This window comes from Hipposideros armiger, unplaced genomic scaffold, assembly GCF_001890085.2.
Source record: "Hipposideros armiger isolate ML-2016 unplaced genomic scaffold, ASM189008v1 scaffold_0, whole genome shotgun sequence".
Classification (NCBI taxonomy): Eukaryota; Metazoa; Chordata; class Mammalia; order Chiroptera; family Hipposideridae; genus Hipposideros; species Hipposideros armiger.
In genome coordinates, this window is record NW_017731350.1 from 3357425 (window position 1) to 3379999 (window position 22575).

At 38.0% G+C, this 22575-nt stretch overlaps 1 protein-coding gene across 4 annotated transcripts in view; it reads left to right on the plus strand.

Annotated features, from left to right (window-relative positions):
• The window catches only part of ASXL2 (ASXL transcriptional regulator 2), a 143484-nt gene that overhangs the window by 82082 nt on the left and 38827 nt on the right, over nucleotides 1-22575 (plus strand). For all 4 annotated transcript variants that reach the window (XM_019643761.1, XM_019644008.1, XM_019643852.1 and 1 more), the window contains 4 exons: nucleotides 993-1101; nucleotides 4914-5064; nucleotides 18114-18229; nucleotides 22176-22302. In XM_019643761.1, the coding sequence (XP_019499306.1) occupies nucleotides 993-1101; nucleotides 4914-5064; nucleotides 18114-18229; nucleotides 22176-22302 (503 nt within the window). The remainder of the gene's footprint in view (nucleotides 1-992; nucleotides 1102-4913; nucleotides 5065-18113; nucleotides 18230-22175; nucleotides 22303-22575) is intronic.

Consider the following 22575-nt stretch of genomic DNA (forward strand, 5'->3'; position numbering starts at 1 on the left):
GGCATCGCTTCACTGGCCCAAGTTGGCACCATCATTGCGCTCTTCCCGGGTGAGGCAGATCCGTCGCCGGCTTCTGGATGGCCGCTCACTGCGGCTGCTGGCCACTCATGCTGGCTGCTGGCTACACACAGTAGCCCATGGCAACCCACTGCCACAGGGTCTGCAGCCTACGCCGTCGCCGGCGACTCGTGGCAGCCCAGCTCCAGGTCGAGCTGCTGCTCAGCATCCCAGCTGCGGAGGGCAGCGTCACTGTCCTTCATATGTGGGATCCGAATCGGGGCCCTCTGGCATCCCAAGCGAGTTCTCAACCATTGCGCCACTCGGCCAGCCCTCAAAGCTTACTTTTAAGTGATCTCATGATAGGTCTAAATACAAGAGATCATTGCAGTATATACAAATATACAATCATTATGTTGTACACCTGAAACTACATGTCAATTATATCGCAATAAAAAAATTTTTTTTTTAAATGCAAGAGACCATGGAAATTGGTTCATTTTACAACTCAGATTTAATCGGGTGCAGCAGTAGCCAAGGAGATTTTTAATGTTTTTTATTTGAATCTATGTGTGTTCTTTTCCCCTCTGTTTTACTTCTGGACATTTAAAGCCTACACTAAATGAAATAGTTTTGTTTTAAAACAAAACAATTCAGCTTCATTGAGGTATAATTTGATAAAATTATAAGTGAAATAGAATCTTTATACAATATATTTGTGATACTTCTGTGTGATAAATTTTTCTTGGCTTAAATGTTTGATACTGGATGAAGGTTAAGAAAAATTAAAGAACTATTTTTTCTTTTGACATATGGGAATGAATTCTAGATCCATGGCAGCATCTCTGTGGATTGGTAGACTTATAGTTTATAAAATGTTTTTATGTTAAATGGATGTTGACCAGTTAATTTTATCTTAAGTCAGCATTACACTGGATATTTAGAGACAGGAGCTAATCATTGTGTTGTTCCTCTTTTCTTTTTTTTTTTTGCAGTGGGACTTCCCCTCTTGCATGCCTGAATGCAATGCTGCACACAAACTCCCGAGGTGAAGAGGGCATCTTCTATAAGGTTCCTGGTAGAATGGGAGTATATACTTTAAAGGTAAATATTTTTGCTAAGGACTCGTTTAAAAAGTAAAAATATGAAGTGACTACCTATAAATAATATTTGCATCATAAGGACAGAATTCTGTTCTTGAAGAGCTTATTTTCAGGAAGAGAGAATGTTTTCAACCTTGTATTCAATATATTGGGTTGTCAGAAAAGTAATGACTTTTTTTTTATGTTTTTCATTGCAAAAATGTGTCATGACTTTTCCGACAACCCAGTATTTTTTAACTAATCTGTAACCATCTGTAGGTAGATCAGAAAAGTAAATTTATGTTTTATTCTTTATGATAATATTACCTTGAAAGGATGAAATGAAAATGACTTCCAGTAACTTTTTCAAGGGCCTCACAACATTTGAATTGTAGTGAGTGTTACTGAGGAGCAATACAGCCCTAATGCTTTATATTACTTTCTCATTTAATTCAGAATTTTACAATTCAGAATTGTGGTTATTATTCCCTTGCTATAATTGAGAAAGATGAAGTTCAGAAGATTGGATTTTCTTGCCCAGTGGTGGCCAAATAATATCAGAGCAGAATCTGAACCCAGATCTGACTGAATTCTGAAGCCTATGTTATTTTTACCCTAGCAAGCCTGCTAATTTCTAATTCCTGCACTGAGACGGGACCTTGACTTACCAGTGTCTTTTCAGTCACAAACAGGAAAACCAGCTCAAATGAGCTTGAGTAAAACAGAATTTATTAGTTCATGTAACCAAAAATTCTAGGAAACTCTGCCTAGATCCAGGAGCTTAAATGATGTTATCAGGGATTGGTAACAGTTGATAAGAGGGATGTTATCAGGTCTCTCCACTTTCTTTTGGCTTCATTCACAGGCATGCTCTCTCCTCATTGTACATGACTTCACTCTCACCCCCCCAGTCTGCAAGCTGTAAGTGTGAAGAGTAGAGTCTGAGGAACTAACGCAGTAGCCCTTCAATTCATTTCGATTTGGCTGAATTGATTTGGCCTGTACGTGTGTCTGTACAGGTACATGTGTCTGTACCTGAATGATCGCTGTTGCCAGATGCATCGATCTCTCAGGTTCATGATCACCCTTAATGTGAAGCTGAGGTTAAGCCTGCTCAAGCCAGATCAATTGAGAAGAGGGGTTGTTTCCCAAAGGAGATTTATCAGCAGGAGAATTAATGTGTGGCATGCAGTAACTGTGCCCATGTGTATGTGGGACTCAGTCCCTTTTTACCCTGTTAGGTTTGAGCTGTAGTCATCGATATGCTCAGTGTTTCTTTTAGGTTTAAGCTGTTCTAGACTTTTTACTTTGTTAATAAATTTAATTAAATGCTGGACACTGAAGAGGCTATAAAGAATAAAGTGTAATCCCTGAGTCCTTGAAGCTCACATAGCTACTGAAATAATTGCACAGTGACAGAACATACGGTGATATAAAGTACTGTACTATAAAGTACTGTGATAGTATAGAGAAATGAAGATTAATTTTGAATAATGAGATGTAGAAAGTTTTTGTGTTTCTTTTTTTAAAGATTTTATTGGGGAATTGGGGGAGGGGAACAGTTGGGGAATCGGGGGAGGGGAACAGACAAGTAGCTGTCCTTTTGTTCTTCTGTCTATTATGGAGGACATCGCTTCACTGGCCCATGTTAATATTATCATTGCACTCTTCCCAGCTGAGGCAGTTACTCACCGGCCATTGGCCAGCCACTCACGGCGGCACACAGCAACTCACGAAAGCTCACGATAGCTTACGGTAGCCCACTGCAGCCCCACTGTAGTCTACGCTGTTGCCGGCGACTCACGACAGTCCAGCTCCAGGTCGAGCTGTTGTTCACCATCTTAGCTGCAGAGGGCGCAGCGTCACTGGCCCTCATGTGGGATTCGAACCGGGGCCCTGCTGCTCAGAGCTGGCATCCCAAGCCAACTCTTAACTAATGCGCCACTTGGCCTGCCCCTGTTGTTTTTTAAACTTGTAAGATTTGAGTTGAGCTTTGACAGATAAGTAATGTGAAGAAGGGCCTTCCAAAACAAGGGAATTACTTAAAGAAAGGCACCAATAAAAGGATTCAGAATGGATTTGAAAGTAGAGTAAATTGGAGTGGTTAGACCATAATCTGTGTGTGGGCTGGTGTGGTAAGGAGTCCGGTGGTGTAAACGTTAGGTCAAGATCAAACTTTGGAGGTTTTTGAAAACCTGATTGAGCAATTTGAGAGAGAGAAAGAGAGGGAGGGAGGGAAAGAGGGAGGGAGGGAGTGGGAGAGAGGGGAGAGAGAAAGAGAGAATGTGTGTTGTGGGGGAGATGGCAGAGTTTTTTTAGGAGAATAGCATCAAATCATTGTTTAGGAAGATGATTAAGTAGGACAGGATTAAGAGTAAAGCAGAAAAACTTGTCAGAGATAGTTATGGTTGTTTGGAAGAGAGAATTGGCTTGAAATACGAGAGTAGTAAAAGAGATGGAGGCAAGGGACATGAGAGAAATAAAATATATACTATTTGGAGTGGGTGAAAGAAAGGATAAAATGACTCCAAAATTTGGAGCATGAGCAGTTGATCTGGAGGGATCACAAGTTTAAGAAAAGAAGTAAGCTATATTTGCATTTAAAACACTTGTTGAACTTACAGGTCAAGAGGTCTGGCTGGCAACTCAGTCTATGAGAGTTGTCCTGCATTTTGAAGGAAAGAATAGAAAAATATGGGATGTGTATTTTAAGAAAGTGTATAACATAAGAAATGGCACTAGGATATAAACATAAGTGGAAAAGAACAGTTCCTTACTGGATCAGAGTTTACTATCTTGGCTATGTTATGAGCGCCAGTTATAAGTAGGAGGGTCACGTGTTAGAATTATTTTTATCTGATTATAAAAATAAATTATGTGGGGAGATAAAAAATGTATTGAGAAGAAAAAGAATCATCCATTATTTTGTAACTTAGAAATAACATTCATTAATGTGTTTGTTTATATATGTATAGTTTTATATATTACATAAATACATAGTAGCTAATGCAAAGTATCATATACCAGGCATATTCTAAGCATTTTACATTTGTTAACTCATTTTATTACAGAGTGATATTTTAAGGTAGGTACTATTATCCTCATCTTATAGACAGGGAAACTGAGGCATGAAAGGTTAAGACTTTGATCAAAGCTACACAGTTGAAAAGCCAGAATTTAAACCCAGAAAGTCTTAATGTCCTAGTTCTTGATCTTGCAACTATCCTATTACATCTCTCACATACTGTGCTGACACTGGTATCCTTTCTGACTGACATTCTCACTGTCCAGTTCAGAAACCAAAGATTCATGTGATTTAAAAAAAAAAGTGATTTCTTTTGTATTTGATTCTTGCTACTTACTAACCATTATTCAGAAACCCAATTAGATTCAAATTATGCACTATATCTTGCTACCCAGACTCTTAATTGAATTCATAATACATAATGGTACTAACATACATACAAATTCATACATATTTTACCTGAACGATGGATGTATACACAGTTTACAAAATTATTATATAATTTTAAAATTCTGAACAGTTAATCATTTACCTGGACTTATCTATACCCAGTTTTTGTCTAATTTAAGCCTCTGTGTCATGCTTGCATATGATTGTCATGTAAAATGTTTGCCTTTGGCCATAGATGGAAACGTTGGCTAATTTGACCCAAAGAAGAGAGATGATAGATGATATTGCTAGTTCTGCTACTGAATCCTATAATACTAAAAATTAATCAGCACAATTAAGTTGCAACAATACATGTCAGATTTAATTCCTGTTTGCTGAAATGGTGATGATTAATCCTAATTGAATGCCTACATTTTCAGAAAGATGTGCCGGATGGGGTGAAAGAGCTATCGGAAGGTTCAGAAGAAAGCAGTGACGGTCAGTCAGATTCCCAAAGTTCTGAGAACAGCAGCAGCAGCAGTGATGGTGGCAGCAACAAGGAGGGAAAAAAGAGCAGATGGAAAAGGAAAGGTAAATCCACCTGATCCCTCAATAAAGTACTGAACATTGTAGGACAAATGCCCTTGTTAGTAGTTCCTCTTTTCTGAACCCCAGGTCAGTCAGCCTCTTTTCCCTCACCCTTTAGATCAGTGCTGGCTAATAGAACATCCTGCAGTCATGGAAATGTTCTGTGTTTATGCTGTCTAACCCAACACTGTAGCCACTGGCTGCATGTGTCTCCTGAGCCCTTGAAATGTGGCTAGTGTGACCAAGGAACTAAAGTTTTAGTTTTATTTTAACTTAAATTTAAATAGCCACATGTGGCTGGTGGCTACCACATTGGACATCGTGGCTCTAGGTTTTACCTGGATTTATTTTCAGCTGTTGGATGCCGTTTTTAGAATGCTTTGATTTTATTTACTTCTTGAACCTTCTCCTAAAATTTGAGCACTTACTACTCTTAATAACTCTCTCCTTACTAGGAAAAGAATGCTTTTCATTTCTATGAGCAAAGACTAAATTTCGTTGGCTGGGCTTTGCTCTCATCCCCTGCTTGATGTCTTCTCCATAGCTTACCCAAAAACCTTTCTGTAAAGAATAATGTCTTTGTTGCTGCAGCTTCCCTGGGGTGGATTTTCCACCTAAGGATACATTTTATTTCCTATTCTTGCTAATTTATCTGTAGCTTCTTGTCAGAGTCTTAGAAGAGGACAAATTGTTTTTACCAAATATGAATAAATTTAGCTGTACACGGCAAGGCAGATTTTTAGCCAATTCATGATGGTTCCTTTATTTATAAGGACCAATACAAAGGTTTTTCACTCTGGACTGATTTTCCAGAGCAAAACAGACATCCAAGAGTTTCCCTAGCTTGGATATCCTCTTAGACTTGAGTTTTAGGTAAGTTGTCTTTGGATCCAGGAGCTAGAGTTACGTTTGTTGGAATACTTGACTCATTAATTTTAAGTGCCTCTAGAACTATTGATAATAGAACTATATCAGAAAAATAGACTTATTCACTCACTGTCTTCCTTGTGTTAATGTATGTGCTACTCCTGGAGAGAATTGAGGTAATTGGTGGCATCATGTGTGTTCTCTGGTGTAGCGACTTCATGTGCAATTTGGGAAAATGTGATTGTGAGGATTTTAGCTTTAAGATCACAACCAGTTGGAGAGCAACCCAGATCTCAAATGTTGGGAACAAATAGAATAAAGGCAAGGCAAAGTCAAGACCTCTGACCAATATTCCTGATACCTGTTTTTATAAAGTGATCCCTGTCAGTAGTAAAAGGACGTGTGGTCCAGGACCTTGTATTCCTGGGTGCACTAAGGACCTTTTCTGGAAGGGTGGAGCCAAACATGTTAAGGGCTCTGTCTCTTCCCCTGAATCTCCCCAGTTTAAACTTTTCTTTTTAAGTTTGGAAATTATTGATCTAAGATTAGGAACCAAGCCAAGTCATGAGGCTAGAGAAAAAGCAAGATTCATCAAGGATGGATTGTGGCTGGAAATGGAACTCAGTATTAAAGGAGACCAGACGGGAAACAAAATCCTGGCGTTTGGAGGGCTTTACTTTTCAATGGCCACATATGCTACAGTAGCAGTTTGAGTAGTGGCTGTCACATGGTTATTAAAGACTTCCTTGACGAATTTAAGATAAATGTGTTATGATATAGGAAGAGCTAAGAAATAACAATAGGACCCCCGTCAATAGGTAGATTAAAATAGCATAACCTTGCCCAACACTCAGCACAGTAATAGAAGGTACTAACAGCAAGGTAACAGCAAATTCAAAATTGTGGTCCAGATAAATTATTTTTGAACTGCCTTTGATTCATTCTAAGCTCTTAAAATTGTCACAGTGTTGAATATATATCCTCAGTTTACATCAAGCTGAGATGTTCTGTAAAGATCTTTTTGATTGGAGATAGTCTAGTAAACTGAGATAGAATGGGCTGTCTGTGGTGTTTGGAAGGTGGAGATGAGAGGTGTACATGTCGCGAGGAATTCATGTTTACTCCAGCAGCTCTGATATTCTAAAGAAATGGATAAATGCTGAGCTACCAATAATGAAGAATGATTTAGTCTCATAGAATGTGCTTCTCTCATTCTTGGGTCATTCATACAGCACAGATTATGTACATTTTTAGCTGTATATTTCACATTTATGAATGTTTTTGTAGTCCAGTGCAAATTAAAGTAGAAAATTTGTAGTTAGTAGTGATAATAGCATGCAGCAAAGCAGTTCTAAATTAATTGCTTTACTAATAAAGGTAAAGTGAACTAATTGTGCCTATTCCTTTTTCTTATTTTGGGCTTTTACTCTCAATCTGACATCACTTTATTTCAAATGCATTGTAAGACAGGAAGAACATTGAGATAGTATCAAAACCCACTTCCTTTTATGTACAAAAATAAAGAGCTCTGACAGCAAAACTGATACTTCAGTAGTTGAAAATCGATAGGAAGTATCTTGATATAGGTATACCTTTCAGCCAAATAGGAACAGAGAGCAGAACTTTGAAATTCAGTCCAATATTGAAACTAGTTTATTGATATCCGTGTAAAGTGGAATAACTTAAAAGTTTGTAGTTTGGGTTCGTAATTTGCAGACAGGAAACAATGTTCAGAGAAGAGCTTTATGGAATTCCAAGCCAAGGTAAGGTGAAATAACTCCAGAAAAATGATTAAAATCAACACTTTCTGTTGGGTTTTTCTTTTGGGTTTTTTTTGGTAAGATCATAGCTAAGTGAAGTCTCTGCCTTTTCCCCAAAATGAAATACAGATATTGCAGCATAAAGCAACTACAGTATTATTTTTATCTTCTGATAGAGAAAAGTTTGTTAGGGTTTTGGTCTGCTTTTAAAGTGTCTTAAGAAAAAAATTAATTATGTGAAATATACCTTTTCACGTATAAGAAATTATTAATTCTTTCCAGGAACATGATGTAATGTTAATTTTCCTGATCAGAAACTACTTTAAATCAGGAATTTGATACATACTGTGTTTGAAGTTATGTAGAATACCATGGACCTCCCTGCCCTCTAACATTATTCGTATATATATGTATGTTAAGGTACTGAATGCAGGTGATTCTGTATAGAAATGTCTTCTTTAAAAAGTAACACTCCTTTAGGCAAATTCAATTTAATTTAAATTTAATTTAACTTAGCTCTGTCATGTATTGAAGACACTGCACTGTTGGGACTTAGATAGGTAGGGTACCCAGAAGCAAAGGATGGTGTTCAGATATGGCCTCTCTGTCTTTCGTTAGGGGGGGCTGTTTGAATATCATCAAGAGCCACAGTCTGCCCACTTTAGAGTAGACTGTACTTGCTGTGCGAAGAAGGGACTTAGAACTAAAATGGTCTGTTACTTCTGGAAATGAAATTCCCCTAAAGAAAGACTGTTGGGAAAATAAGAATTCTTCTTTAAGAGAAGGATTACGATTTTTGAAGATAAAACAATTCTGGAAACTTCAGTCGTTATCAGTATTTTAACTATTAATCCTTCAACTATATAAAAGCTAAGCTTTAATTTTGATATTAACTGCACCATTATTTCTGACAGTCTCTAATACTTCAGAGGAGCCCATTGAATGTTTTCAGCAGAAGATAAAACATTGTCATTGATTATTTACTAAAGCTTCAAATTCAAATGTATATAATATGAATAATCCTTATGCCTTTGACTTCAATATAATATTCATCCATTGAAATTTAAAATTCTCAGTGGTACAATATAGCTGAAGCATAGTACCTTCTGAATATATATATTCAGTGGGTAGTACATAAATATCCAACAATCTGAAACTACTTGTATGTAAAACTGGCTTTAATGAACACAAGTTCTAGAATTGTTAAATATTTTTTCTGAAAACAATTTTAAACTTTTTAAAAAGTCATTTTTTTTACTAGGTTGCTCTTTGTTTTTTGGGGTGACTTTTAAAAAAAATAAAATAATAATTAACTGGTGATCTTTTGACCATAATTTGTTAATCTTTTGTTATGGTATATATTTATAGGAAAGCAAGCATTTTTGTTTCTAATCAGAGTATGTTTTTATGTATTTTTTATTTTATTTTTTTTAGCTGAGCCATCCTGCCACCTGTTGGCAGCTCAGTGGCTGCTCAGCTCGGGCCGGGACTCAAACCGCTGTTTCTCAGAGCTCAAACTCTTGAGCGAGCTCTTAACCAACTGAGCCACTCGGTCGGCCCCAGAGTATGTTTTTAAATGAGTCCTTTTAATCTGTTGAGCAGCTCACATAGGAGGACCAGTAGATAAGGATATAACCTTCAGAAGTATTGTTCATGCCATTAATTTATTTACAAAGCCAGGAAACATCTCTATTTAAACTATTCGCTAGTTAGTCTTTCTTTAGTATGTACTATTTTCTAGGTATTTGGGAAACCAGTTTGAGTAACCATAATCTAGAGGTACAGAAAAATAAGCAGGTAATTAGAAAATAACTTAATAAGTAACCGGTGTTTATCATATTATAGTATCATTAGAAAAGAGAGTAGCTAACTTTACCTGGGTTAGTAAGTATTGCATGAGCTATAGAAAATTTTAATATACCATCCTTCCCTTGAGGTATAACCTCTAGTGAAGATAGGATATATCATGGAAAGAAAACATACAAAGGCAAGAAGATGGAAGTATGTGTACAGTGTTTTCAGGAAGCAACAGTAAGAAAAGTTTGGTTGGAAAAGGGGATTTGTGGGGAAAAAGGGGAAAGTAGTTGGGATCATATTGTTAATCTTCAGTGCTGATCACCATTATTTATAGGTGGTAGGAGTACATAAAGTTATTTCTTGGGGGAATTAAGATATGTTGTATGGATCAGAGAACGGCAACACTGCTGTCTCAAATTTTATAGCCATATACCAAGAGGAACAAGATTTTTGTTTATAGACCTCTTTCTATTGGTTTTATGCTCTTGTCCATTTAGTATCTGAGTTAGTATATTAAATTCTTTGATGTTTTTCTACTTACTAGTGTTTCCGTTAATTCAGTTTATGTCTAATCACTGGTACATAGTTTGAAAGAATTCATTTCCATTCTATCGGGTTGTCAGAAAAGTCATGATGCATGTTTGCAACAGATGGCACTAATTCATTTTTGGAAGTACTAGAGTCATTCGCATCTACGTTATTGCTGTGTCTTTTGACAGCTGACAGTTCTAGCTTCATTCTAAAAAAACATTGAGCGATTTGGTTGAGTTTTGGAGATTTATAACCAGTTGAAGATGGAAGACCAAACTATGCATTTTTGCCATATTTTACTGTTTTCTTCCATAAAGGGAAGAACATGTGTCAAGCTTGTGAAGAATTGCGTAAGTTTACGGTGACAATGCTCTACAAGAACGTCACTGCCAACGATGGTTCACGAAATTCCATGCTGGTAATTTTGATCTAACAACGCTTCTCAGTCAGAAAGGCCCACTGAAGTTGATGATGACAAAATAAAGGCGTTGATCAAGTCAAACCCACGTTACACAATACAAGAGACTGCAGAAACATTGAACATCCATCATTCAAGCGTTCACTACCACCTGAAGAAGCTGGGCTACATAAGCAAGCTTGATATTTGGGTTCCGCATGAACTCAAAGAAGTTCATTTGACGGCGCATATAAACATCTGCAAGATGTTCATTAAACATTAGGAAAATGATCCTTTTTTGAAGCTAGTGATAACTGGTGATGAGAAGTGGATTGTTTATAAGTGTGGTGTGCCAAACGGTCTTGGTCCCGACATGATGATCCTCCTCAAACGACATCGAATGCAGATGTTCATCAGAGGAAGGTTATACTCTCAGCGTGGTGGAATTTTAAAGGTGTTGTGTTTTTCAAGCTCCTACCAAGTAACCAAACAATCAGTTCGAAGGTGTACTGTCGACAATTGGACAGTTTGAATGAATCCATCATCCAGAAACGTCCAGAGCTTAATTGTAAAGGAGTTGTGTTCCATCGCGACAACATGAGACCACACACAAGTTTGATCACCTGTCAAAAATTATTGGAGCTTGGATGGGATGTGTGGCCACACCCACCATACTTGCCTGACCTTTTGCTGTCAGACTTCCACTTGTTTTGCTCTCTTCAAAACTCCTTGCGTGGTATAACATTCAATTCAGATAAGGCTATAAATCAGCACCTTGTTCATTTTTTTGCAAATAAAGACAGGTGCTTCTATGAACGAGTAATTGTGAAGCTCACTAAAAGATGGCAAAAGGTTATTGAACAAAATGGGCAATATTATCACTGATTGATCTTTGTTCTTTATATAAATAAATGACCTTTGAAAAACAGACAAAATACGTCATGACTTTTCTGACAACCCAGTACTATCTCAGTTCTTACAGCATACCTCATTTTCCTGTGCTTCACCTTATTGGGCTTCACGGATACTGTGCTTTTTCACATATTGAAGGTTTGTGGCAACCCTGTGTCAAGCAAGTCTATCAGTGCCATTTTTCCAACAGCATTTGCTCTCTGTGTCACATTTTGGTAATTCTCACAGTATTTCAGACTTTGTCATTATCATTATACTTGTTATGGTGATCTGTGATGTTACTGTTGTAATTGGTTTGGGCACCAAGAATTGTGTCCATGTAAGATGGCAAGCTTAATCGATAAAATGTTGTGTGTGTCCTGACCGCTCCACTAACTGGTCATTCCTGTCTGTCTCCCTCTCCTCGCCCCCACCCCCCACCCCCCATTTCCTGGGACACAGTAATGTTCAAATTAGGCGAGTTAGTAACACTACAGTGGCTTTAAGTGTTCTAATGAAAGGAACAGTCTCACATCTCTCACTTTAAATCAAAAGCTAGAAATGATTACGTTTAGTGATGAAGGCATGTTGCAAGTTCAGATCGTAGGCCAAAAGTTAGATCTCTTGCACCAGATAGCCAAGTAGTGAATACAAAGGAAAAGTTTGTGAAGGAAATTAAACGTGCTACTCCAGTGAACACACGAATGATAAGAAAGTGAAACAGCTTTATTGCTGATATAGAGAAAGTTTTAGTGGCCTGGAAAGAAGATCAAACCAGCAACAATATTCCTTCAAGCCAAAGCCTAATTCAGAGCAAGGCCCTAACTTCTATTCTGGGAAGGCTGAGAGAGGTGAGGAGGCTGCAGAAGAAAAGTTTGAAGCTAGTAGAGGTTGGCGCATGAGGCATAAGGAAAGAAGGCGTCTCCATAACATCAAAGTACAAGGTGAAGCAGCACGTGCTGATGTGGAAGCTGCAGCAAGTCACCCAGAAGATCTAGGTGAGGTCATTAATGAAGGTGTCTGCACTAAAGAACAGATTTTCAGTGTAGACGAAACAGCCGTATAGTGGAAGAAGATGCTGTCTAGGACTTTCATACTAGAGAGAAGTCAGTGCCTGGCTTCAAAGCTTCAAAGGACAGATTGACTTGACTCTTGTTAGGGGCTCATGCAGCTGGTGACTTTAAGTTGAAGCCAGTCCTTGTTTGCTGTTCTGAAAATCCTAGGGCCCTTAAGGATTATGCTAAAGCTTCTCTGCTTGTGCTCTGTAAATGGAACAACAAAGCCTTATGATAGCACACCTGTTTATAACACAGTGTACTGAATATTTTAAGCCCACTGTTGAGACCTACTGCTCAGAAAAAAAAAAAAAGACTCTTTTCAAAATATTACTGCGTATTGACAATGTACCTGGTCACCCAAGAGCTCTGGAGCTGGACAATGAGATTAATGTTTTTTTCAGCATCCATCCTGCAGCCTATGATCAAGGAGTAATTTTATTATTTAAGAAATACATTTCAAAAAGAAATACATTGGGCTGGCCAAGTGGCGTGTTGGTTAAGAGCTGGCTTGGGATGCCAGAGGGCCCCGGTTCGGATCCCACATATGAGGGCCAGTGACACTGCCCTCTACAGCTAACATGCTGAACAACAGCTCAACCAGGAGCTGTGCAGCTGTGAGTCGCCGGCGACGGTGTAGGCTGCAGCCCCTGCTGCAGTGGGTTGCCATGGGCTACCATGTGTAGCCAGCAGCCAGTGTGAGCGGCCAGCAGCCGCAGTGAGCGGCCGTCCAGAAGCCGGCAACTGATGTGCCTCGCCTGGGAAGAGCGCAATGATGGTGCCAACTTGGGCCAGTGAAGCAATGTCCTCCACAACTAGACTGAAGAACAAAACGACAGCAACTTGTCTGTTTCCCTTCCCCCAATTCCCCAGAACTGTTCCCATTCCCCAATTACCCAATAAAAATCTTTAAAAACAAAAACAAAAACAAAAAAAACATTGTGGTAAAAGAGCAAAATACCAGAAAGAACCAACATACTCATCAAAGTCTGGTTGAAGAAATTACGGTACATCTGCACAGTGGAATTCTATGCAGCTGTTAAAAGGAAAGTGGGAGATATCTATATTCTCTTCTAGGATGTTCCCCAGACTATATGAGTTATATTAAGTTTTTTAAAAATCAAGGTGGTAGATAGTTTATAGTACATGATTTTTAAAGAAATGAGTGAAAGAATTAAAATATATGTACTATATTTTCACCAAAATAAAAATACAAGTAAGAAAACAATAAAACTAATATAAATGATTTCCTATAGAGGAAGAAAAGTAATAAAGTGGTATAGACAAGGGAGGGGAACTGTACTTATATGAAAGGAGCTTTTTTATAGCTTTCCATAATTAAAACAATTACATTTTTAAGATGTACTTTTTAGAAATAGGAAACAACTGAAAGCAAACTCAGGTAAGCATGAAATTTGTTATGTAATGACATAGGTAAGTTACTGTGAGATACATCTTAGGTGTGGGAGACCAGACACAAAGAAAATCTTAAACTTCATTCAGTAGTATTATTTTCAGCAATTATATTGGTATGGGTTTTTTGAAACTAGATCTATAATAGCAAATTAATAATTAATGTTATTAGGAACCAGGATTATTAGGGAAGAAGAAAAGTGATAAAAATATAAAATCAGAAAAGTTAAGTGACAGTCCTGCAATCTTAATTTGAATTTGGTATCTATGCATGCATTTATTTTTCTCCTTCTAAAAAGAGACTTTTCTTGTTGCAACCATTGTAAAGTCCTAGAACCAGCAGTACCCCAGTAGCAGTGAGCACCACAAGTGTGCAGGGCTATGTGTTTTAATACCATTTCCAATTAGAAGAAATCAGTGTTCCTTGGAAAAGTAGCTGACCCAGTCAGTTCTGGGCAAAAAATATGCAAGATTTGCCTGAGAGTCTTTCTGTGCTGGGTAGCACAGAAGCAGTCATATACTGCTGGGGCCATGTCCCAAAGTTGGCTTGCAACTTGAAGGAGCTCCCACTATCCTGAAAGGGAACAATTTGAGTGCCCAATTTGTAATAATTGCTTTTGATTGAAACAATTCAAGGATGTAAACATCTATGAGTTGATAATGATACTTTAAAAAAGAAAATCAGTTTTAGGTACTGTATTAGTTTTCTGAGGCTGCTGTAACAAATTACCACAAACTGGGTACCTTAAAACAATAGAAATTTCTTTTCTCACAGTTCTGGGACCAGAAGTCAGAAGTCAAGGTGTGTCAGCAGAGCCGTACCTCCTATAGAGCCTCTAGGGGACAAATCTGTTATTTGTATTTTCTGGCTGAAGTGGTTTCTGACTTACTTGCTTTGTGGCTACATCACTCCAGTCTCCTCCTGGTTTCACATCACCTTCTCCCATGTCTGTCTTCTCTATGTGTCCAAGAACCCTTGTCATTGGATTTAGGACCCACTGGGATAATCCAGGATAATCTTCCCATTTTAAGATCCTTAACTTATTACGTCTGCCAAGACCCTTTTCCCAAACAACATGTCATTCATAGGTTCCGGGGATTAGGAGACAAACATAACTTTTTGGTGGCTACCTTTCAGCCCATTACAGATCCCCACTCATTCTGAAAGGATACCAAGTTTAAATCTTGGCTGTACTCCTTACCAGCTGTGTGCCCTTTAGCAAGCTAATTAAATTTCCTGATACATATAATTTAGATAGCATCACAATATGCATGCAAATGCATATATTTAAAATTTATTGATAAATATGTGTTAAAAATCTTTTCATATTTTTATTTGCGTAGAAAAATATTAGTAAGAATGTCAACCCAACTGGTTTATTTGGTTATCTCAGAGGGTAGAATTAGAGGAGTTTGGTGGGGGTAGAAAGAGAACTTGAAGCACCTTAGAGGGTATTTATGAGAGTTCAGTGAAATCCTGTTCAAATGAACCTAGCACAGATTACTAGGCATGTAGAAGATTTGTAATTCTTGGTTGCTTTAATTAATGAAATTATGTGTGTTTGAAGGCAGAGTAGCCACTAAAAATTTCTCAACATGTTTTAAGTCTTGTTTGCTGTTTATAGTTCTGAGCCTTTAATATTTAAAAGTTAGAACAAAGTTTAAGTTTCATAGAAGTCATAAGACCAGTACTTGGTATTAAGTCAATTCTGGGAGATGTTCTTCACTGGTGGGTCCTGGAATCTTCATGATTTAGTTCAGTTGGCTTTGAGATATTTTTATGGTTTCATTTGTTAGAAAGGGCTTTTGCCTTAAGGGGAAATATTTCAAACAGTTTGCCCTGGTAATTAAGATAGCTTTATGCCTCTTTTCCAGGTTGCAAAGTAGAATTTTTATAATATATTCTCTAATGGGGTTATTTTGGTTGGTTGTTTAGTTTTCTGTTTATTTTCAGGCAGCATTTGAGGCAGATGAGGAAATGTATATTCTCAGATTTATTCAAACTATTAAAAAAATAAACAGGGCCGGCCGAGTGGCACGATGGTTAAGAGCTGGCTTGGGACGCCAGAGGGCCCCGGTTTGGATCCCACATAGGAGGGCCAGTGACACTGCCCTCTACAAAAAATAAAAAAATAAACATAGTTAAATATAATAGCTTTTAACTTTATTTTCATTATGGCCTTTTAAAAACATTGGTCAAATAAAAAAGACAATAACAAGTGTTGTCAAGGACGTGTAGAAATTAGAAGTCCTACACATTTCTGGTGGAATTGTACAAATGGTGCAGTCATTTTGGAAAACAGTTTAACAATTTCTCAAAAAGTTAAACATAGAGTTACTGTAAGTCCCAGCAGTTCCACTTTTAGGTATGAATCCTGAGAATTGAAAGGTTATGTTCAGGGCCGGCCGAGTGGCGCATTGGTTAAGAGCTGGCTTGGGATGCCAGAGGATCCCCACATATGAGGGCCAGTGACGCTGCGCCCTCTACAGCTAACATGCTGAACAACAGCTCAACTTGGAGCTGGGCTGCCATGAGTCGCCGGCGACGGCGTAGGCTGCAGTCGCTGTGGCAGTGGGTTGCCTTGGGCTACCGTGTGTAGCCAGCAGCCAGCGTGAGTGGCCAGCAGCCGCCAAGAGTGGAAGCAACCCAATGTCTGTCAGTTAAATGAATAAACAAAATGTGGCATATGCATACAGTGGACTGATATTTGATGATAAAAAGGAATGAAGTATGGATACATGCTTAAAATGGATGAACCTTCAAAATATGCTAATCGAAAAAAAAAAGTCACAAAAGAGCACATATTGTATGATTACATGAAATGTCCAGAATAGACAGAGGCATAGAGACAGAAAGTAGGTTTAGTGCTGCCTAGGACTAGATTAGGGGAAAGAGGAATGGCAGCTAATCGGTACAGGGTTTTTTGGTGGGTGATGAAAATGGATTGTGGTCGGTGGTGCTTGCACAACTTTGCAAATATATTAAAAGCCATTGGATTTTACACTTTAGGTGAATTGTATGGTGTATAAATTACATCTCAGTTAAGCTGTTACTTTAAAAAAATTGTTCAACATCTAACTGTAGAGGATATGGTTTCTTTTTGTTGCTCAACCCTCTCAAGAATTATCCAACATTATTTTTGTACTATTTATTATAAGGAACTTTTATTTAATATCACACTTACTATATGTCAGTTCTTTTCCACATATAAACTGTATTATAAAGGTTGGGATACAAAGCTGAAGATACGTAGAGAAGTCATCTTAATATTGTCTACTCTTGTCCTCTTTAAGTGTTATCTGCTGTTGTATTCCTTTCTTAGGAAGAAACTTGTGTGTTCCAATGAACCATGCTTCTGCATTTTCATGTTCTGCATTTTCATGTTCTTTAGCTGTCTATCTACCAACATATTTTCTGTGGTATCTTAAAGCTCTTTAGCCATACCATAGGATGCCATTTTGCTGTCCAAGCCTTTGCAGTCCAGCTACTATGACTGGAGAAGGCATTAGAAAACATGTACTCTTCAAAGTCATCACTAGCAGTAGTGATTATCTTTATTATGAAGGGATCTGAATCAGCAGTTTCTTTATCTCTTATAAATAATACACTGTTGATTTTATAGAACATGAAGAGCAATTGCTCTTTATTATGAGAAGCATAGGTCTTGAAAGGGAAGACCCTCTCATTCACATAAGACTAAGGTTTGGCTAAGCTCTGGGGTATAAAACAGCTAGTGATGAAGCAGAGTGGTTACATTTTGTAACCTACATTGCTTCCATTGGAGAAATCCTAAAGTGCCCTCTCACACTAGCAAGCCTAAAACTATTGATTTCAGCGGTGAAGGAATATAAGTATGAAAGCTTTGGTAGAGTTTTTGAGATGGAATGGCTTTATTGCCTTTATTTTAAAGATAGGCAAAAGTGGGACCTCTGCTATAAATGCGGGGTTTTACTCTATCATATTGTCATTAGATTGACCTTAAGAACGTACATACTACCCAATGGACTCTAGAATCTTTTCTAAGTTTTATCTACTTTGATGACTAATGGTTTATATTCTGCTTCCTGCTTCTTCAATCAATTCTATTGAAAAATTTAAGAATGAAAAGTAATGAATACTAACATCCATCCCTTCCCCATCCTATCATCCTTCACTAGAGCTTTCTGAGGAAATAAACTGAAAAGGGAGGCTGTTTGCCGTAGAACTCCAAAAAGAAGATCCTTCCCAAAAGTGTTTGGTCACAGTTCTTAATACAGGTAGCAGCATATGATTGGGGACGGAATGGTGCTAGATATCAACTCTGATAACAAAATTTTTCATTGTCATTTTTTTCCCCCTAGTATCGTCTAGACTGTCACAACCATCCTCTCCCCAGTCGGGCTGCCCATCACCCACCATTCCAGCAGGTAAAGTCATTTCTCCATCACAGAAGCACAGCAAGAAGGCACTAAAGCAGGTAATCATACTAGTCTGTGTTTATTAGAAGTATAATCTCCTACATTAAAAATGCATGACTCTGGCAGATATTGAAAATTTGTTGAAAGGACATTATGTCCTTTTAAGGAAAAATTTCATGCAGTTTCCCAATTTGGATTTAATAATTTATGCACCTCCAAGTTAGAGGTTTGTAGTAGATTCTCTTTCTCTTTTTTTTTAAAGATTTTATTGGGGAATTGGGGGAAGGAAACAGCGCTGGGGAATCTGGGGAAGGGGAACAGACAAGTTGCTGTCCTTTTGTTCTTCAGTCCAGTTGTGGAGGGCGTCGCTTCACTGGCCCATGTTGGTATTATCATTGCGCTCTTCCCGGGTGAGGCAGATGAGTCGTCGGCTTCTGGACGGCCGCTCACAGCGGCTCTTGGCAGCTCACACAGGCTGCTGGCCACTCACGCTGGCTACCGGCCACACACGGTAGCTTATAGCAGCCCACTGTAGCAGCAGGGGCTGCAGCCTGCACTGTCACCGGCAACTCACGGCAGCCCAGCTCCAGGTCGAGCTGTTGTTCAGCATCTTAGCTGTAAAGGGCAGTGTCACTGGCCTTCATATGTGAGATCCGATCTGGGGCACTCTATCCCAAGCCAGCTCTTAACCAACACGCCACTCGGCCGTCCCCCTTTTTTGTTCTTTAGTGTTGTTCATTTATAATGTATCTTTTTTCCCATTGCTACTTGCTAATGGTTTGTCTATTTTATTGGGCTTTTCAATAATTAGCTTTTGATTTTTTCGAAATGTAAATGGTCAGTAAATATAAACTCACTAGCAATTAAGGAAACATTAAAATAATAGACTACTGGGCCGGCCGAGTGGCGCAAAAGGACAGTGACTTGTCTGTTCCCCTTCCCCCAATTCTCCAGCTCTGTTCCCATCCCCCCAATTCCTCAATAAAAAAATCTTAAAAAAAAAAAAGACTACTTTTATCCTCAGATTGGTATAAAAATCTTAATTATATCAAGCATTGTCAAGTGTGTGGGAAGTGGATACTGGTAATTTGCTGGTGGAATATAAATTGTTACAATCACTTTGGAGAAAAATTTTGTAATATCTATTAAAATTTTAAATGCCTATACCCCACGACTAAGCTTTTGAACATTTTGGAACTAATGTTAGAAAAATGTGTACATACACACATAAATACACAGAAAAATATTTGCATTGAAGTTTGTAATAGCAAAAATTTGCAAGTAGTCTAATATATACCAGTTAGGGAACTCCTTAATAAACAATGGCATATCCAAATGCTGGACAATTATACAAGATTAAAAGTTTACTTTGTAAAGAGGCCGTTCTACATGTATAGACATGGAAACATCACACTATAATGTTGAATCGTTAAAATTAAGTTGGGGGCCGGCCGAATGGCTCAGTTGGTTAAGAGCTCGCTCAAGGGTTTGAGCTCTGAGCAACAGCGGTTCGAGTCCAGCCCGAGCTGAGTTGCTGCTGAGCTGCCAATAGGTGGCAGGATGGCTCAAAAAAAAAAAAAAAAAAAAAAAATTAAGTTGTATTGTGACATAGGGCATTCATACCATTAATAGAAAATACACATACCTATAAGACAGTATTATATTTTTAATAGAAACATGAATATGTATATACAGAACACACATACATGTAAAAAAAAGCTTATTAAGGAAAAATAAGTTGATAACTGTGGTTGACTCCTGAGGATTGGAGACCAAAACTGAGTGGTGGTCAAAAGACTTTAGCTTTATGTTTGATTTAAATGGTAGAGTGTATTCGTGTATTATCTAATTAAAATTTTTAAAATTATGTAGATCTTAAAGTATTTAAACCAAAAGTGCTTTTTTTGAAAAGATGTCCAGCAGTTTGATAACATTAATTATTTTTATAAGTTTTATGGAAGATTTTAAGAAGTATAAGATGCTTCTTTTCCACAGGGAAAAGGCAAGTATTTTCTTAAACCTTGCTAGCTATTTCATGACATGTGTATCACTCCTATATTATACTCCTGTAATTCCAGGAGTGAAATACTGTGTTTTCTTTAGGGAACACCAGTATGGGAAATTGTATAAATTATTAGTATGTAAAGTAAGGCCTTGCCTCCTCTCCATGTTTTTCATAGTATTAGATGAGGAAAGGTACTTCAGTGTAAGTTATCCTTTACCACAGTGAAGGTTTATTGTTGTTTTTAAATTTTAAAATAGAATTAGGAATAGGGTTTATAAAACACTGAGTGAGGGAAAACAGTATGTATAGTTCTTAAGTGAAGAAGCTATAAGTTATTCTGTTTCCATCATGTGTCTGAATTTACATGATCACAGCAGAACTAGATGAGATCAAATGATTCTGTGGACATTTTGCATTAACCTAGGATGACCTGGATACTGTGAGTGGCAAGGAGTAAATTCTAGTGGCTGCTACCAGGAAGCCTCTGAGCATTTTCTGTTCTGATTGTAAAGAATGAGAGAGGAGCTGTAATCGATGATCAGACAGCACTGACATTTTTTACACACTGGGTTTCTGCCTCACCTTTTATAAATGTTGTAGGGAATGTAAGCCAGATACCTGATTGTCTCACTTCTCTTCTCCATTGACTACTTACGTGAAGGAGATCAAATGTTGCCACTGTGCCTTTACAGCAGAGCCAGCGATATGTATGAATGTGAAGCAGGAGGAAACAAGTAGCCAGTTATTTCTGCACGATGGTCTTGAAGGTTGAAGCTTACACTGACCATTTAGCAAGGTCGTAGATTTTCAACTTTTTCCTGAAATGTAGCTTCACTTTCTTAGTTTTTTTGTAAACTTTTTTCCTCTTAAACCTTGAGTTAAAAAGTTCCCTTCATGGGCTGGCCGAGTGGCGCGTTGGTTAAGAGCTGGCTAGGGACACCAGAGGGCCCCGGTTCGGATCCCACATATGAGGGCCAGTGACACTGCCCTCTACAGCTAACATGCTGAACAACAGCTCAACCTGGAGCTGGTCTGCCGTGAGTCGCTAGCTACGGTGAAGGCTGCAGCCCCTGCTGCAGTGGGTTGCCGTGGGCTACCGTTTGTAGCCAGCAGCCAGCGTGAGTGGCCAGCAGCCGCAGTGAGTGGCCGTCCAGAAGCCGGAGACTGATCTGCCTTGCCCGGGAAGAGCACAATGATGGTGCCAACTTGGGCCAGTGAAGCAATGTCCTCCACAACTGGACTAAGAACAAAAGGACAGCAACTTGTCTGTTCCCCTTCCCCCAATTCCCCAATAAAAATTTAAAAAAAAAAAAAAGTCCCTTCATATATATCTTATGATTAAAATCTGGGATGTTATTGGTCTTTCTGTTCATTCTAAATATTTTAATATGGTGTATCTATAAACTAAAACATCAGAGTAATAAAAATACCCTGAAATAGCCGGAAGGAAACACATTATTCTTAGAACCAGTATTTGCTTATCTTCCTTCCCTTCTGTTTACTGTAAATTGCTGAGATTTGATCATTGGGCCAGATCTTACACAAGCTCAAACTCATGTAGTTTTGTACAACCTTTTGTTCAAATGTAACACCTCTGAAACATATATAAGCTAAATATTTACATTAATACATAGAGTTGAAGCAAATAGGACTCTTCTTGGTTCAGGGTCTACAATTCTATTTTTAGAAATGACTGGAAACATTGAATTCTATGCTACTACAAGTATGAGAAGTCTGTGGCTTACTAGTGATTTTTAAGTTGTAAAAAATATTGACTGTTTTTCATATTTTATAAAGGAATAATACTGGCAAAAAATACCCAAACTTTTAAGGATCATTGAGGCCTTGTGTTTAATTGCTTTAATATAGGTTTTTATTTACTTTGATTTCAAAGAAACTGGATGATCAGCGTGTTCTTCACCACTTCAAAAGAAGTCATTTTTTTGTTCTTTCTAAAAACTGATTTGTTTCATTTCTTACAACCAGTTTTCTCTTCATAGGCTCTAAAACAGCAACAGCAAAAGAAGCAGCAGCAGCAGTGCAGGCCGAGCATGTCCATCTCTTCCAACCAGCATCTCTCTCTGAAGACTGTCAAAGCAGCCAGTGACTCTGTAACTGCCAAACCTGGTAGGCAGACGGGGGCATCTTTTCACGGGAAGTTTTTTCTGGTATTTTTGTATTGGGTTTCCGATTTGTATACTATATCATTTATTTTTAAATTATTATATTTACTTTCATAACCCTTGTCCTGCCAAATCATCAATATAAATCCTTTCAGGGTAAATGGAAAATGTATGCAGGGATAATTATGCAGTTATTTAAAAATACATCAGTGGGGTTTGTATTTTAGAATGAGGTCAATGACTAACTTCCAAGATTGTCTTATCTAATGCTTGGAAG